At 37.2% G+C, this 18,334-nt stretch overlaps 1 protein-coding gene across 1 annotated transcript in view; it reads right to left on the reverse strand.

The window, feature by feature from the left end:
• Positions 1–564: 564 nt before the first annotated feature.
• LOC108676219 (fat-like cadherin-related tumor suppressor homolog) overlaps positions 565–18,334 on the reverse strand; it is a gene marked incomplete at its 5' end in the record, with an annotated part of 106,901 nt that continues 89,131 nt past the window's right edge. The window contains 4 exons of the mRNA XM_047883212.1: positions 565–1,810; positions 3,719–3,869; positions 4,346–4,585; positions 6,857–6,943. Of these exons, the coding sequence (XP_047739168.1) occupies positions 1,540–1,810; positions 3,719–3,869; positions 4,346–4,585; positions 6,857–6,943 (749 nt within the window). The remainder of the gene's footprint in view (positions 1,811–3,718; positions 3,870–4,345; positions 4,586–6,856; positions 6,944–18,334) is intronic.

Raw genomic sequence — 18,334 nt, forward strand, 5'->3', positions numbered from 1 at the left:
ATACTGGGCATGCATAATTACGATCAACAAATATTTCATTTCACGAGTCGCTGTTCTTATAAAAAATTTAGAAGTTGATCTGCTATGTCACTTGTTGCACTTTGACATCATTAAACTGAACGTGAGAAAAATGAGATCTTTGTGGTGTAGCCTTCGGGAGTTAGAAAATTGGAATCTTCATTTTGAATTCATGAAATGGTAGACAAGTCGGTAGAGATTTATATCAAAATTATAGTAGGGAAGTATACAAGATTTCGATTTCTCCCATTTAAATGTTCCTGCTGAGGATAAATCCGGATTATATTTGTATTGAAGAAAACCAATAATAATCTAATTCAAAATTCAAATAGTGTGTAGAAATTTGTATTCAAAAGGTTTTATATCCTCCAGTAGAAAAATACAATTCAATTTCATGCGCTCCAATCAAATCTTATAACATTTGGTAGTATTCAAAACCATAGCGTAAAATTATTAACAGCTATTGACATAAGATAAATTCATCTATTCTGCCAGTATACATTGAATTTCAAGGTTAATTGATTTATAATCGTAATTCCCGGGCTTGATTAATTAAAATTTATTTTTCACCTTTGTATAAGAGAAATATTTTTCGTATGCTGAAATCCTTACAGATGGTCAGTCGGGAGATTGAGATCATTATGTCCTAAAAATTAATGCCAAAATGCAATCTAAAAGACAGCTTGCAGATTTAAAAAGGGCTCATTTCTTTGGGGCTCAATCACAATTTTTTGTAATTTATCCAGAGCAAAATTTTTGGTTGACGGATACCGAGTGCTTATAAAATGCTGTAATTGAATTGGGGTATTTGAACGTTAACAAAACAATTCATGTTCAAATCAAGTAGTAATCACTGCAATCATGCACAGGTTCTCGCATTACATTACACGGGAGCGAGCCCGAAGTGCAAAAAGTAAACCTTGCAGAAAAGAACAGACTTGGCTGCAATATATACTGAAAGCTAGGGACGCGATAGGTTCGCGACAACACACTGCAGCCAAAGCTGTTCCGGTTACCAAGCGAATAAATATTGTCTAGAGCTTCCATTAAGCCAAATAAGGGGCGATAAGACCAGAATTTCTCGAGCTTCGATTTAGAGTAATCTTCACAGGCTTTTATTGAACCAGAGTGCTTCTTTTAAGAAGATTCTGGCGCAGTGACTCAAGGGAACGCATTATAATCACAATTTCTAAGTGCACTTAAAAGACAGCGAGTCTAAAATAATCGTTTTTTCCACTACCTTTAGCAGCGTGAAGAAAGTATACTCTTTTCAGAATATTACTTTAGCAAGGGAACTTGTATTTGTACCTACATTTTTTAATAATGAGACCTCCGCATTATCCTTCTAAATTTTATCGACAGTATCACATTTTAACAAATAATTTTGCTTTTGAGTAAACAGAAGTCTTGAAAAATCAGGAAAAATATAATTGATTGTCGATATTAGGTATTAAGAGTATAAAAAATAATAGCACCTGCTTATATATGAGTGAACATAAATATAAGAGTATATTACACGCACTAAACTCTTGACACCATTTCCGGCTTGAAAGTTTCACCAGCATCCTCGCTGTGCCCTAGTTCTCGAGGCTGCCACTCCTCTCCTCTGCCCTCACTGATGTCCACCTTAGCGGAAGAGCCGCTAACGGAACTCACAAATCGAGGCAAACTTCCAAACTTATTTGCTTTATCTTTGCTGGCGAGCTTCATGGGACACAGCGTCTGGGAGTCGTAAGCGACCACCCCGCCAGGCTGCGGCGAGCTGCCGCCACTTGGTGATGCACGATCGCGTCTGAGAGGAAACCAATGACACAAAAATTTATGGCATCGTCAATTTTGAGTAGGAAAATACAAATTTTGTTCTAAATTATGGTCCTATGATTGCCTTAAATTTTGCATTAAGCCAAAGAGGAATTCATTGTTCATCGTTTTCGGCTTCGTATGTATAGTTCGCAGTAAGATGCAAATGTGGGTAAGGCGTATGAAAATGAAAACTAGATAATGCTGAATGCATTTGAGGTCATGTCATGTGCTATTTTTAAACAATTAATTCGATGAGTAGGAGCTCCTGCAATTTTTCTTTGTTTCAGGGATTGCCAAGCACGCAGTTCAATTTTTTTTGGTTCGCGGGAAAATCAAAATATGAAGATTTTTATTGCATTTCTAGGTTGTGATTCAGAAACAATTTACGTTCGATTAAAATACTAGTATAAAAATAAATAAAAAAGAGGACATCGACCTCTGCATAGTTCATCTCATAAGTGAAATGCGAGAGCAAACACTAAAAATTTGCTATGCTCTTGCAAGTTGAGAAAATTAGATGAAGTTTTGCTTTGGTTCACAAAACAGACAGTAATTCTTCTCATGTTCTTATGACTTAACAAGTCACTGAAGCACCGGCCTTAAAACACGGCTCAAGAACAAACACTTCATAAACTTACCGACTGCTTTAAAATGCACACTGAAAGGAAGTGCATATTCCCATGGAGGAATGCGGTTTAGTTGGAAAGATTCGAGTAAAACATGAATGGGAATAAAGAAGTGGAGCAGAACTCAAATGATAGGTTTTTTTTCTTGCGATTCTTGCGCTTCAAAACGAGTCTTAAGATTCTATATCAGCAGCAGAAATAAATGAAATTAGTAAAACTGACTATTTTGTTATACTGATTTCTGGACTTTTTAGACTTCAAAGGAAACCATTCCATAATTTGAATTACTAAATTTAATTTCGGTTGATCTTACATGATAAAAATGTTATCGCTTCGTTAATTAAGATTTTGACGTCGTAAAATATTCGTCGAAATTCTCAACTAACTAACTAACTAACTAAGGGAATAAGAAAGTGGAGTAAAACTCAAATGGTAGTTTTTTGTGATTATTGAGCTGCAAAGGATTCTTAAGATTCTATATCAGCAGCAGAAATAAGTGAAATTAGTGAATTTGTTGACTTTTTGTACTGATTTATAAAATTGTTAAACTTTAAATGAAACTAGTCCATATTTTTATAACTAAATAAAATTTCCGTTTTGATAACTAAATATTATCGGTTCGTTGATTTACATCTTTACGTCATCAAAAAATCGTCGAAATTCTCAACCAGCCGTTAAAAAAATTAATTCTCTCAAGAGGATCTCCTCAATCTTGTTGCATTCCTATAATCAATAACTGTGATTGCTAGCGTCCTGGAAAACATAAATTTTCCAATCAAATGACAGATTGCTCAAGATGGATATAGAATGCATGACAAAGATAGTGTATTAAGATCCTTCCGCCAAGTCACCCTTTGGAGTTCAGTTCTATGAGGTTAACCAGATCTCACCCGATGGACAAGCTGACAAATATAACGTTAATCAGTCTCACGTACCCATGCAATGGACAAGCTCAAAAATAAGACGTTTATTAGGTCTCTCCCGATGGACAAGCTGACAAATAAGACGTAATCAGTCTCACCCAATGAACAAGCTGACAAATAAGACGTTAATCAGTCTCACCCGATGGATAAGCTGATGAATAAGACGGTAAGCAGTCTCACCCGATGGATACGCTAACAAATAAGACGTCAATCAGGTCTCATCCGATGGACAAGCTGAGAAGTAAGACGTTAATCAGGTCTCATCCGATGGACAAGCTGAGAAGTAAGACGTTAATCAGGTCTCATCCGATGGACAAGCTGACAAATAAGACGTTAATCAGGTCTCACCCGATGGTCAAGCTGACGAATGTAGATGATGGAGGTCCAGTGGCTGACACATGAGTCATGAGGTCGCTGACTGGCACCAGGTCAGGCGGGTTGGTCATGTGACCGGTCCTCTCCAGACGGTACGTCTCATTTCGCTTCGGCGTGTTACAGTCTGCAGGGTGACATTAAACATACAAGTCAGTTCACGGAGCACGGACTCATACGGTGAAATAGACGTGAACATGAACATTCGGTTACGGAGGTCATGGTAAAATAATAAAAAGTCGGAGATTTTGCATGTACCCATCAATGCTGGTATGCAAATCAAAAGGAGGGGCATATTCGGTAGCACGAAAATGCACGCATTAAATAAACATGGTAATCAACTGACAAATTGTATTTGGTGTCTGACTTCACTCTTTGGTTTCCAAAGGCAATCCTTAATTAAACGACTCTGTTGGTACGGCTAGCTGGATCCAAATTAAACTTCAAGAAAACATCAGGAAATAGAGTCAAACTTTTAGCTCAACACCTGGACTCAAGCTCTCCACTTCTGTTTTAGATGGCAAAGTCTCGCGTACAGTGTCGCCGACTGCTCTAGTTGGCTGTTAACTGCGCGAACGCTCGAGAAGTATACGCAGTTCTCACCTGCCAGCGCCTGACTTGGAGGTTGACGCTCGAAAGTTGCCAGCGTTGCGTTGTTCCTGGCATTAGCATTGGCAGCTGTGATGTCATCGGAGAAGCTCGAGGAGAATTGCATCGTAGCGCCACCGTTGACGCTGTTTGCTACAACTTGTAGAACTTGCGATGTCTGATATTGTGAGGTGGCGGGGGGCTGAGGCGGGACTGTGGCTCCCGACGAAGCCGGCGTCGCCGTTTGCCAAACATCTGATAACACAAATACGACATCACTTAAGTTGGAGTTAGTGAAGATATTAAAGCAGATGACGTTCATTTCGCCTGTGATATTTAGAATATCGTAGCATTATAGGATATTGCAGCGAGATATAAACATTGAACAATGCTTGCATGGAACATGCGTCCAATCATTTTTCCTTTAATTTTCCCATCATTTTCTTATATTTTTTCCATCGTTTTGCCATCATTTTTTCCATAAATTTTCAGCATTTTCCTACCATTTTCTCATAATTTTCCCACCATTTTCCATTCATTTTCCATTCACTAAAAGTGATTAGAATTTCAATACTTGGGCTAATGATGGGATAGTTATGATTACAAAAGTTAATCGTAAAGTAGAAATAACTGCGATATAAAATTTTTTATAATATCTTGATCCGCAGTGAATTGCTTCAAATGTGGCGACAGATAAGACCCAAAATAACAAAGAGCTTAAATATTTAAACTTGAACAGCTTTACAAACGGTCATTTTACGTGAATATTTTTAACTGTCGATGCAATCTGAAAATTAGTTTAAATCTATTAAACTTCAATGAATATTTATTATGATAAATAAAATTTTTTCCCTTTGATATCTTGATGGTAATTACTTTTATTAAATCGATTGAAATAGTTTATACATTTAAAATAAAATTTATAAAACGTTATGTTTATTTATGTTAAAAAAATTAAAACACAATAACTTAATTACGTTAGCGGCGTACCCGTTGCAAACGAGAAGTGAATAACTCCAAGCTTTGAAGATGAAACGCGTTGATTGATTTGCAAGTAGAATTTTTTTTTCAAACTTCTTGCCAATCATTCAAGCGCAGCTCAATGGCGACGTTATATTTAAAAACTTCTGAAGCTTGTATCACAGCTTAAAAAAATTGCAATCACTTTTAGTGTTCGTATGCAGCTAACACAGGCCTATATCATAGTGGGTTCTGTGCGGAGTTCTGTAGTGACCTCTTTTTAGTTCGCAATGTAACTGAAGTCAAAGGGCTGAAAAAATACGCTCTCATTTGGGACTTGCATTTTCATAACAAAGTCATTAGCTGGATCAAACAGCAATAAAAGTCGACTTGAAATTAAAACTATATTTTTACCCGCTGTTACAGCACAAAATCTAGTAAATCATGTCGTGAGTCCATTGAATAACAAAAATCGGTGTAAAATGCGGGAAATTCAAAGATAAATTAAACGAGAAAAAATTTTATTTCCTAAATAGGGGTAAAAAAACGTACAGAACGTTTGATGCATAGGTGCCAGGTATAAGAAACATATAGGAGTGGTACATAGAACAGAACTTTGCCTTATACTGATGATCGCGGTTTCGGCGTTTATTAGGTCGTAGGCCTGTCGCCGATTCTTAACATCGCATAATATTCACAGCTTGTTGCGGTCTCGAACACGCAACTCACTGCTCCAATTTAGGTTTCACAATATGAAATGTGCGCCCGAAATTTAACAGTGAAGGACTTTTCTTCGAAATAAAGCAGGATATATCGTTCGACGAACATGCATGATGACACTAAGTAAATTATTTTTAAATGCCACCCAACGATGATGGTTGTTGATTAAGGTACCGTTTTACATAGCCGTCGTTTTGAAATGATTAGCGTTTGCAAGCGTCAGCAATGCTTTAATGTAACAACGAAAACTATAAGAAAACTACGCGAAAGTAATACTTAAAAAAATGAGAAATCCGGTGCTTGAGTTTCACTTGTGCATGGGATTTCAAGGATTACTCAGACAGAATAATTTGCAGTAAATTTTCTATTTAAATTTCTATATGCAAATTATTCATGATTACGCGTATTGCTAGTATATTAGGACCCTGTATATTGCTTCACTCGTCATCCGTTAAGGAGCACTGGTTCATTTTTACTAGACTTTCTTCAAGTCAAATCGGCTCGACGAATCAAAGCATCAGGAAAAGACACAAAATAGATCTTAAATGATTAAATGAGTTTAATAAATGATAAATGACGCCACTGAATTTTGAGCAGCGCACGGCATGCAAAATAATTTAAAAGTTTCAGTTCATTTAAGATGAGGTCACCATAAAGAATGGGAACGCCCTTTCTATGGAGTAAAGAGACGAGTTCCTTGAACGCGGTAATTAGTTATTACTTATTTTTGAGCGAAGATTACTTCATATAGGTGATTCGACGTTCACTGTGAATGAACAATTGCCTTGGAATTATTATCTGTAAAATATTATTTAGGAAGAATCATTAATCTAAATTGCAACTAACCCTCGTCGGATGCGGCAAAACTCGGGGGCGGCAGCACAGTAGCGAGGGCTGCTGAAGCCTCGCCCTCACACTTGGGCGAGGAGACGTCTGGTGGGGCGAGGGAAAGCATAGCAGTGTTAGGGCACTAGTTATGGCTTACTATGAGGAATTAGATCAGTACTCACTGAAGTGAGTAACAGAGGGCGCATTTTCTCGTCCGTCCATCCATCCGTCCGTGAAGTCACGGACGGATGGACGGACGGATGGACATGACGAGAACAATAGCGCCTTTTTCCATAAATGAAAAAATATAACTCAGAACTCACTGCAGTGAGTGACAGTGAGCGCATTTTCTCGTCGACGAAAACGTGAAGTCACGGACGGACAGATGGACGGAAGGATGGACGGACATGGCGAGCACAATAGCGCATTTTTTCCATAAATGAGAAAATGCCATAAAAACGTGCTCAAAATGGGTGAACTCTTGCCTAAATACTGTTGAACTTCTTGCCGTATGTGGGTCAACTTGACCCAGTTTGGGCCGGTAATTGGGTGTATCAGTGCTACTGACGCAAATTGTGTCACCATTTGGACAGTGCCACCCATTTATTTTTTTTGAACGCCTGATGAATACCGTGCTTAAAGATCTCAAACGTTTTAGTGTTACGGAAGAAAAAACATCCTGATTATTGTACTAGTTTATGTTCCAAAAGAAAGCACGGATTAATAAAGACGGTCTCAACGCGTCAGGAATTTGTTAAAAAGCCAAAATAAGCCAAATGACGGTAGAAACTCACAACATACTGATTAGGCAGATCTTTATAAAATTTCAGTTTTTTTCACAATTTAATGTGCTAATTTAGAGAATATTCGAGCGCCCTCGTCGATTCGAGTGCAGTGTAGCCTCGATAAAACGAGGTAATGTACTCCTTAATTTTGAAGACATGTGAAATTAGGGACTTGATTTATATTTTTAGTCTGCATAATAACTTATCACAATCAAATTTTATTGTAATAATAATCTCAATAGATGATGTTTTCAGTGCGTCGTGCTCGCATGCAGAGAGTTCATTACTGTTCATAATAATTGTTGGGATTAGATTAGGTAACCTAAGATAGATAACATATAGACTTTGCGCCTTTACGTTCCCCATAATCTTTACCAGAAGCCTTCGTTCTCTTTGCTTCGTTTAACTTTAGCGATCAATTTCCATGAAAAGAAAAATACATTGGAAAAAATTCATTGGCAAAAATGTAACTTTATTTATTGGAAAAAATTTGACAGGCAACATATATGCCTACCTGGTAATAGCGCAGCCTGATATTCAAAGGTGAGATATTTCTCCTACTAGACGGATGAGCTTCATACATCAATAAAATCACCATTTTGAAAGACATCACAAATGACAGGCGATATATATGTACACCTGTTCATAGCGCAGCTTGGAATTAAAGGCGAAATATTTGACCAACTGGACGAATGACACACCATTTTTGAAAGACATCACATTTTGAAAGACATCACTATAATGTACCGCCACGCGCTGAAGGGTTAAGCGTCCCGTCGAGTCCACTGGTGCGCTGGGACATGCACTCAGACGTGCTCGCTTACGAGATGCAGACTCAGTACTATTAGAGTATATTTTGCCCTGGCTTTTAGGACGGAGTCAGTTGAGCAAGGATCGGCCATCGTTAAAGCTACTCAGACGTTATCTTATGAGTCGTAACACGAGAATAACTGAACTGTGTCCTGAATCCTTTATTGAAACTGTTCAGCTTTTAAAAATAATAAAGGTTTTGTTAAAGTAAGGATGTCTTTATTCACCCCGACACTAGCTACAGGCCATACCTCAGTAGGTTATAATTAAGGTAACTTGACTCAAGCGTGACCGAAAAAAGTAGTAACCTGACTGGTCGAAACAAAAAAAAATGAAAAAAAAAAAAACAATTTTTGATCTTATATTCTCATATATTTGACAGTATTTTTACGTATGTTTCACAAAAAATTATACTTTTAAGAATTAATTATGGTTTATATCAGCGACTTGAAAGTCAAATCGATATAATTTAAAACATCTCAAATTGACTGTATATTTTAATTCTGATAATTAGGAAGAACATCAACCCTAAATTCTTCATTGTTACTTGTGAAAAGCACTAAGGTTAGCTGGTAGTCAATTTGAATCGAAACCAACGTATAAAGTTTAGTAAACTTTTGCAACGAACTGCCTTGTAAACTTTTTTAACGAACTGACGAGATGTATTCCAGATACCGTGCATACCAACGTTATGCGAAACACATGAAACGGAGCGACTGCTGCATATGCTCATCACAGTGAACTATAGCTTAGGGTCGCGATGGTGATTTGAAATTCAATGAGTTAGTCGAGTGGAAGCGATTCAAAGTGAAATGCTCTGAGTCTATATCAATGCTTAGATTCAGAGAGAATTATGAAAATTTCAAGCGAGGTGATTTTTTTTTCTTAGCTGTGAAGTCGAATTAATGTTGATGACTTTTGGACTTAGGAGTCTAAGCCATTAAATTATTTCGTATCCCTTATCTATGCATGCAAATTATTTCTTATCCTTGTTCTAAATAAAATCGGATAATTCTAACCACCTGTTATTTTTATCAATTTCAAAATTTAGGATAAATCAAGCTCTTATACTCCGAAGCTAGAAGAACAAGACAAGCTTTTTCATTGAGATGACCTTGTCGCATCAAGAATGGTTCGAGTTCAATTTATACATTCCAGGTTCAGAGTCATCAGTCTCTGCCATTTGCATGCTTATCTGTCAATCATTAGGAAACCGAGCCTGTACCTTACGTCAATAACAAGCGCTAATCGAATATTTGTGACGCAACGTTGTATATTTAGGCATTGAATAGCTAGTCAATGTTAATAAATCTCTCGACATAAAAGCATCGTATGAAACATGTATGAAACAATGGCAAGACAGCTATGCATTATCCGTTAGTAATACTGACAGTAATAATGAATAGCGTAAAGTATTACAGCAAGTATATAAGGTGGTTGAGGACGTCAGTATATGTGCCTACAAACAAAGCCTGCAAAGTTCGTGAAGCTGAATGTCTACAAAATATAGCTCAGTATTATTCTCGTAGCTGACAAAATTTATTTCCTTGCATCAGACAGCAAGATCTGCTTTGCCTTATGCATGCCTGCGGGACGACGTGACGAGATGGCTCAGGGGAGCAAGCTTTGACGAAAAGAATTCTACATATCAGAGGGCGAGACCTGCCCTCGAGCCTCTTGTTTCTGCAGGAGAACGAGCACTGAAATGTCCGAAATATGTAAATATGTAAACGATGATGTATTTGAATAGTTCGGCATCTAGAATCATTATGCTCATGGGGAAAAATTATAATTCGGTCATTTAGAAAATTTTACAAAAATGAAGTGCCTTTGTGTGCAATGACTCATAGTTTGCAATGGTGACGTTGTTTTAGTTTGATTTAAATTTTTGCCGTTCTCGATGATTGCCCTTACATGTGAAATAATCCTTTTTATCGTACACGAAAATGTTTAGTACACTTTTCAAGAGGTCATGCGTACATTGGAGGAAGTGGATATAAATTTGTTTCAGAAATTGTTAGTGTCAATTATTATTATGAAAAGACAAGAGCGAAGCAGAATAGCCTCATTTCATATAAACTTAAAACATGATGTTTGAAGGAATTTATTTACATGAAATATTCCATTTTTGAGAAAATTCAATTTTTCTTTCCAACCTAGGATAAAAATGTAATCTATTCAGAAATTTAAATCATAAAATTTTGAAGGATACAACCATTTATAAATAAGTAAAAACCGAAAAATAGTTATATTCGGAGCTCAACGTAATTGAGTTGTCAAAAGAAATCGAAATGTCAGATAACACATGTGAGCAATTCGCCTGAACAAATTTAAAACTGACATCAGCGGAAAAAACTTTAGCGTTCAAAGATCATCATTCCGAGTCCACAGAAATGTTAGTTCATTAAAGGCCAGATGATTACTTCGTAAAAAAATATTAACGTATTGGAATTATTGCGAATTTCCATAGCCGACACTTCAAAGACTACTGCCGCAATTTTGACGATATTCGAACACGGTGTCATCAAGACTTCTAATGACACTTAAATTAATCTTCGGACAAGATTTCTCCCTGCTTGCCCGTAATTAGATGGATAGAGAACAAAAATGAATATTTTTCCGTTATGCATATTTATGATAATGAACGCCATAGCCTTTGTTTCGCTACTGTATCGCAGTAGCATAAACTGAAAAACTAACTTTTTCGTGAATGGAAAGGACCAAATAATTATCAACCAAGTATTACAGTATTTCATTCAAAAATAAAATAAATAATTATTCATGTGCAATCTTTCTTACAGATAGTGAAACTGATTGGGAACTTGAAACGCTCTTCGCACTCGAATAAACAACCTTACATTTGAGAGTACATCGGCCCTACCCTCTGATCTCTGCCCTACAGAGCGACTTGCACCGAGGGCGGGCCACTGCATAGTCAGAGTATTGGATGGCGTTTAAATTGGAAAAGTTCCCTTAGTTCAGCTGAACGAAATTTTCTCCCTGGGGAGGTGAGCGCCGCTGTTGCGTTGGACTCAATACAGAGGCAAAGGGCGCGCTCTCCAGGGCAAAATAAAATATTTGTAAACTAGATGATTATTTTAAATGAAATTTTATATCTTTTTCTTTGAATTACTAAATGCGATTAGAGATTTATAATAGTAAATCAATTGATTGGTTTTCGCATGATATTGTTCACGGTATTGCAGCGATCCTGCTAACTACATCAAAATAAAGCTTTCCTGATTAACATGAAATGACAATACCAGAAAGCACAACAGACAAGACGCAAAACTGACAGTGAAGCGCCAACGTTCCAAATACAGACGAAAAATCTAAAAAAAACCCAACTCAAATATTTAAATTTTTAATGTTCAAGCGGATTCTGAGAAACATAAATCCAACTAAAAAGCACAGTTTGCAGGTGAGTTTGCGATTAATGACGGTCGATAAAAACGGTTGTCATGGTTAATGCTGAGTTCAATATTAGTAATGCGCCAACATCAAAGTTATCAAGTGATAAACTCACATGAACGTATTCTATCAGGAAACTTGCTTAACGAGACCAAAGACAGCTTGGTTAACGAGACAGCTTTCCACGCTAGATCCTTCATTTTAGTTTCGTTTCAGGACCTTTGTTGCAATGTCCGATCACTCCACACTCACAGTAATCATAATTATAATTATCTCTATATGGAGACGTGGTATGTCTTTGATGCATGAACGTGTGTTTAAGCATTATTCGCTTCAATTCATTTGCTTTATTACAAAGACTTAGCGAAGGGGTCCCTGTCACGTACTCGCTAAAGGCATTCCCCCTCAGCTAGTCAATTATAGCATCCGTTAATCTCTTAGATCATTTCAGGTGAAGTATACAAGATTGAAATTTCCAGGTCAGAAAATTCACAAGCAAAATTTCAATTTTGCAAACCGACAATTATTGAAAAATCGAAATATTTAAATTATACGAACGAAAAATTCCGACATGTCACTAAACACGATAATGAGCAATCATTGTTCCATGTCAGTGGGGATTCATGATGCGTGAGGAACATAAGAAATAAAACATTGAATATTTTTTCAGCAGTATAAATGAGTTGCCTGCAGTCGTGAATGTGTTGCCTGCAGTCGGGAATGTGTTGCCTGCAGTCGGGAACGTGTTGCCTGCAGTCGGGAATGTGTTGCCTGCAGTCGGGAATGTGTTGCAGTTACGCTCACCACGTCCGTGCCGGCCGCGCCCTGCTCTGAGCCTGCCGTCAGCAGCGCCGGCGCAGCGCCGCGTCCTGCGCCGCGTCTCTGCAAGAACAAGGATGTGGAGGTAGTGAGATGCGAAGGCTGGTAAAAAAGCAAATAAATATGACGGAAAATTATTAGCAATATTTTTAATTATTCGGAAGATGAATGAACTTTTGTAAAAACACATAAAAAAACTCACTTTCTATTCATTCTAACTCGATGCGCCGATCAAATCAACCAGAAAAAATTTCAACAATTTACGGGACAGAGCCATCGCTGTAATTTTAAGTCGGTTTACTTCATTTCCGAATATTTCTTTATGATCCGCCATGCGCACTTTCCGTGCACAGCCCGATATGACAGGTGTATTTAGGCTGACGAAAAGAATTTCTGGCAGTAATAAATAAAAATTTGATCTCTAAAAAAATTTATTGCATAGAAATATTACGATTAATTCCGCACAAACCAACGACAGAAAAGTTTTTTTCGCGGCTGCCTGATTTTTTAGACGTTCTATTGATCAAATTATTTATGTATTACATTGAATCAACGCATGCCAAATCGAGAAGAGTTTATGGAAGAATTGTACTTATTGACCGTTAATGAAGCTCGGGGCCAGTCTTCATTGTCGAGGACTCTAGGTGATCAGCATTTACTGTCAATGTACTGTTAGCCATTACTATCCATGCATTACTATCTATACCATCATTTAATTTTTAGTACCCATAAAGTAAAACATCAAAATACCCGACGTCGAACCAGAATTTGGACTAATTAATTAAATTTCACCGCGAATAAAACTTTCGATATATCGGAACTAAGTAAGAGAATTTTTCAATTCTTCAGAGCTTCGCGTAATTTCTGGCTTTCGATGAAATGAAACAAATGTGAATAGTTAATCATGGTTGCCATATACTTTTAAATCTTGGTTGCCAATGTAATTTTGAACTTGTCACTGGAAAACAAACGCTTGGTTTTCATTTTTTTTCACTGAATAAAAAGTAGTACTTCAAATTCACGAGGTTATTTTCTTTGGAAGTTGAGGAAAACACATTTCACTTCACTAATGAAACGAAAATTTTCGAAGCGACTGCTGTCTTTTACGCATATATAGGGCAACGCTGGTTAATATTAGGCCTTGTGTAAAGTTTACTAACGAGCACTCAAAAATAAATTGTCCCGAAGCATTTAGTCCCTCCTACTTTGCTGATTTATTTATAATAGATTTTTATTGTTAACTTTCAAAAGTAACTACAGGAATTGAAATTCAAATCAAATGATCGAGAGTAAAGTACGACTTTACTCAACAGGATTTTAGGTTTTTCCACAGGCATGCATTGAAAGTCAAGAGATTTGTTTGGAGAAAAAGGTCAATATTAATCTTATTTTGAATTATCCAATAGATTCGGAACTATGAACATCGAGAGCAGTTCAAACAATGGAAAGTATCGTTCATTATATATAAATATTCTCTTTACACAAATTTTAACCCTTAAGATTAACGACTCTGAGTATAGTATAATGAAGGCGGCCGTTTTTGATGAAACATCAACAAGAATTCCCCAACGCCACTGCATTGTCTTCATTTTTCGAATTTAGTTTTATCCAGAATTTAAATATAATTATCTCTCGCAGCGTTCTTCCTTTAAAAGACATACTCTCTTTACAGTACATAATTTGAGGAGATATTTCATGCCACTAAGTTTTAATGTCAGGACGGATTCATGCTGTTTGTTTGGATTAAGCTTCTATAAGCAGCTGAAAGTGCTCTCAAATTAAGCTAAATAATAGAGCTGACAATTTTGAAGGTTATCCGGGGCATAATTTAGATTAAGATTAGATTAAAACGCTAGTCCATCTGTTGGAGTTAGAAATTATGTAAATTCTCCAGCACACGTTATGAGGGATCTGCCCCCAGGTTCTCAGTTGTTTATCTGTGGTAAATGGGCAGGGTGGCCCAGTGGTTAAAGTTCAGAGTACCAAAATTGGTGCAGAGAGGCGCGGGTTCGATCCCAGCTCTGTGCGCCAGTCTCTGGTCAGAATCGGCAAGGAGGCCGGGCGGTTAAGTACAGCAGAATTGTAGCAGTGAGTTGCGAGTTCGAGACCGCAAAATGCTGTAAATGTTTTGCGATGTTAAGAATCGGCGACAGGCCTACGGCCTAATAAACGCTGAAACCGCTATTATTTATTATTATTATCTCCTTTTGGATAATGACAGTTCAATTGATCCTTAAGTGCGTACAGTATATTTCACAAACCGTGGTCACGATTCAGACTCCTTGCCAGTGTGGGTTCTCGGACAGTAATTGCCGTTAGTAAAACCTATTCTCCGGATGTAGGCTTCGGATATCTCTAGATTAAAATCACATGAAAATGAAGACGTAAATAAATGAATAAAATCGGTAAGAAAATTAATAAAGTACGAATGCTTACCGCTACAACGTGGTTTAAAATTAAAAATAAGTATGCATGTTTAAGTATGCAAAAAAGTATCACGAAAAATTGTCTTGAATGTTGTAATGAGCAAGCACAAGTAAAATTCATACAAATCTAATCAATGAAAATATCAGTATGAATGTCAGTACTTTAATAACGGAACATTAGAAGAACAATTTGATCACTCGACTCACATGAAAAATGGCCTGGGACGATTCATCAATATTTTCAGTTTATATCTTTAGGATAAATTTTATGTATAGTTGTAGCGAAACATAAGTTCCGCTTTCATCGACCAATTCTCTAAGTTCAAAATCGTTCTTCCATCGAGACCACGAATTATATTATTGTCATCCTCAACGGCTCTTTCATTCGACTCATTTTCAGCATTTAAATTGTCCACTAATTCTCAACTGAAGATTTTTTTCGGATGAATCCGCACGAGTTAGCCTTCAATTGTCCCTGTATGACTATGGGAGTTATTGTCAAAATTAACGCGAAAACATTTCCCTGGGTTATTTAGCTCAGCGGAATTCGGTTGCTGTGATCATTGTATGTTGCTATTTTGCACCCACTATGAATATGTGAGTGCTTATATATTTTTAAAATGTTCGTAAAGCCTTGAAGTCTGTGTTACATAAACATCATTTGCTCCGCTATAACTTTTTATATTATTTTGCTTCGATGGTAAATTTTCTACTAATTTCATTTAGGTTTCGAAAAAGTCCAAGTTTGCATGCACCTGTTGCTCTAAAAATCCTAACTACCCTCTATATAAGATTTTACCAGGAATGCTGAAGAAATTCTCATTAATTACAAATTATGGACCAATATCTCACATTAAACCAGAATGCGTCAATGAAGCAATGGGAACATTTTTACGCATGATTCAGAACAGGATTAATAAATAATACATGTATTAAGTCTTCCGAGACAACAAATATTACTTAATAAATATGCAGATATGTTGCATTCAACATACAATCGGCAGCCATAACATCACAGAACGCGGTAGAAAAACACATGAAGCGTTCGCTGGTATCAAATAACACAGCTATCGCTCGCGATCGCCATACAGAAGATAGCCCTATACGACGCTGGGCCAGGTCGCGTGTAATGTCGTTTGGGAGTCTCTTCACTCGCTCGCATAAGGCAAGTCGTCTGGGCGACGGATCGACAAAGTTGAGATAAACTGCAAGTACCGTAGAAGAGTTAACTTCTAAATGCTGATCGCCAAAGAAGATGGTCGACAATACGCAGTTATTCTCGCCTTAAAAAGTGAGCTCTTAAACGTAAAGTGCTTACTTTGATCATCAGCATTCTTTTTAAAGTGTAAAAAATAACTTGCCCGTGAGAGGATTGCAGAATGAAATTTAACGTTAACATAATTCGCGAAAATTTGGCTCAGTTTCTGTTAAAAGTGATATAACCTAAGCTATTATATAATAAAATGGTATCACAATAACATTTTTGGATGAGATGACGTCAAACACAGGCAGTAATTAGGTATCGTTATGACTCCTCATCAATTCATAATTTTATTGTATGAAGATCTTATTAAGATTAATTATTGCACATGCGATTATTGTATGAGGATCTTGTTAAGAGTAATTATTGCACATCCGGGGATTTTTGTTCACTGCCATCTCCAATTCTTTGACAGAAAATGCATTTATATATATAACCCGATGCAATGAGGAGACACAATAAAGTGAATTCTTCTAAATTTTACACGAAGAAATCAAATTGACGTTGAGTTACTTATTATAGAGCACAAGTTAATGGCGTGAGAATGGTTCGCGTAAAAAATGGGAAAAATAAAAAAGTTTTTCTAGCTAAGCAATAGAGTACTAATGAGGTTTTCTCTCAGTTAGCTTGTAGCTGCCTCAAGCACAAAATGTAAATTCCCACACTCCATTAGCCAAAGGTGCATGTTTTTTATGCAATGCTCTCGAGGGACAGGGTGAAAACTCTGCAATTTGCAGCGAGAAGCAAGGGAGCTCAGTGGCATGGTGAGCAGTTAAATGGCTTCACCGGTAGCGACTCTTGCCACAACATCGACCGATCTTACTGGGAGCAAGATCGGGCTTGGAAATGAATCAACTGACATACATAAACATTAACGTAGATTATGAGGGGACCCGTGACATTAATCAAAGTTTATTCTGCCGAGTGTTGAATTTATATACTGAGAGCATTATTCTCGCCGAAAAAAGCAAAATAACAAGGAAAATTCGAGTCGTTAACCAGCTACCTTAAATAATTTTCTTTACTAGTTATGCTGGAATAAATATTATGATGTTTGAAGATATTATTAAATTAAAAATTCTGCGATTAGAGAATCCCACACACTTTATAATCAACATTTCAGATCCCAATAAGTTAAAGAATTTTGCTTTACTGCAACTTGCTCAACAACGTTGCATTAGGTATAAATGCCTTAAGGCTCATGTTCCAAGTTGGTCGCCTGCACCTCCCAGTTTAGACGCTCGACCTGAGGTTCTGTACCGAATTGTATTAAACTCGTCGCATGGAATATAAATGCAGCTTCGCTTTGCGCATTTAACCAAAGCTCTCAAACGTCGTGCTAAGCCAACAAGCCAAGCCACGAAGGCGTTTCTAGGGACAGGTCGCTTGACAATTAATTTGCATAGGCTAATTGTGCACAATAAAGTGTGTGAGCGTATAGCCTTCAGAAGTACTTCGGGTTCTGCCGGAATACGACTCGTGCCACCAACTAATTACGCTGCTACAAATACAAGTATTCATTGTTTCAGGCTTTAGCCAACTTTAAAAAATAACAATCATTAACGAAACAAGTAATTTGAATCTGCTTTCTAAAATTCAAGACCGATATTATCTTCATTTCTGAGAAAGATCTTGTTGTGATTAGGGAAAAAGTACCTTACTGGAAATTTAGATAGTTCAAAACAATTATTTGGTGAACGAGTGGCTTGATCCGGAGTCGAAACAGTTCATTTGTCGACATTATTTCCCGTCGCGAGTGAACAAACTGCACGGATCATTGATTAATACGGAATTTGTGGACATTATTTCCCGTCGCGAGTGAACAAACTACACGGATCATTGATTAATACGGCGAGCGTCCATTAGACGGGCAAACAATTCTCTGTACACGCGGCAGACGCGACGCCCGTAGCTCGGTCTTGTGTATCGCGGACCTCGAGGTATTGTGAGGCTGCTGGCGTGCACTGAACTGCTTTTTCTCTCG

Source organism: Hyalella azteca, unplaced genomic scaffold, assembly GCF_000764305.2.
Source record: "Hyalella azteca isolate HAZT.00-mixed unplaced genomic scaffold, Hazt_2.0.2 contig12280, whole genome shotgun sequence".
In the NCBI taxonomy this organism is placed as follows: Eukaryota; Metazoa; Arthropoda; class Malacostraca; order Amphipoda; family Hyalellidae; genus Hyalella; species Hyalella azteca.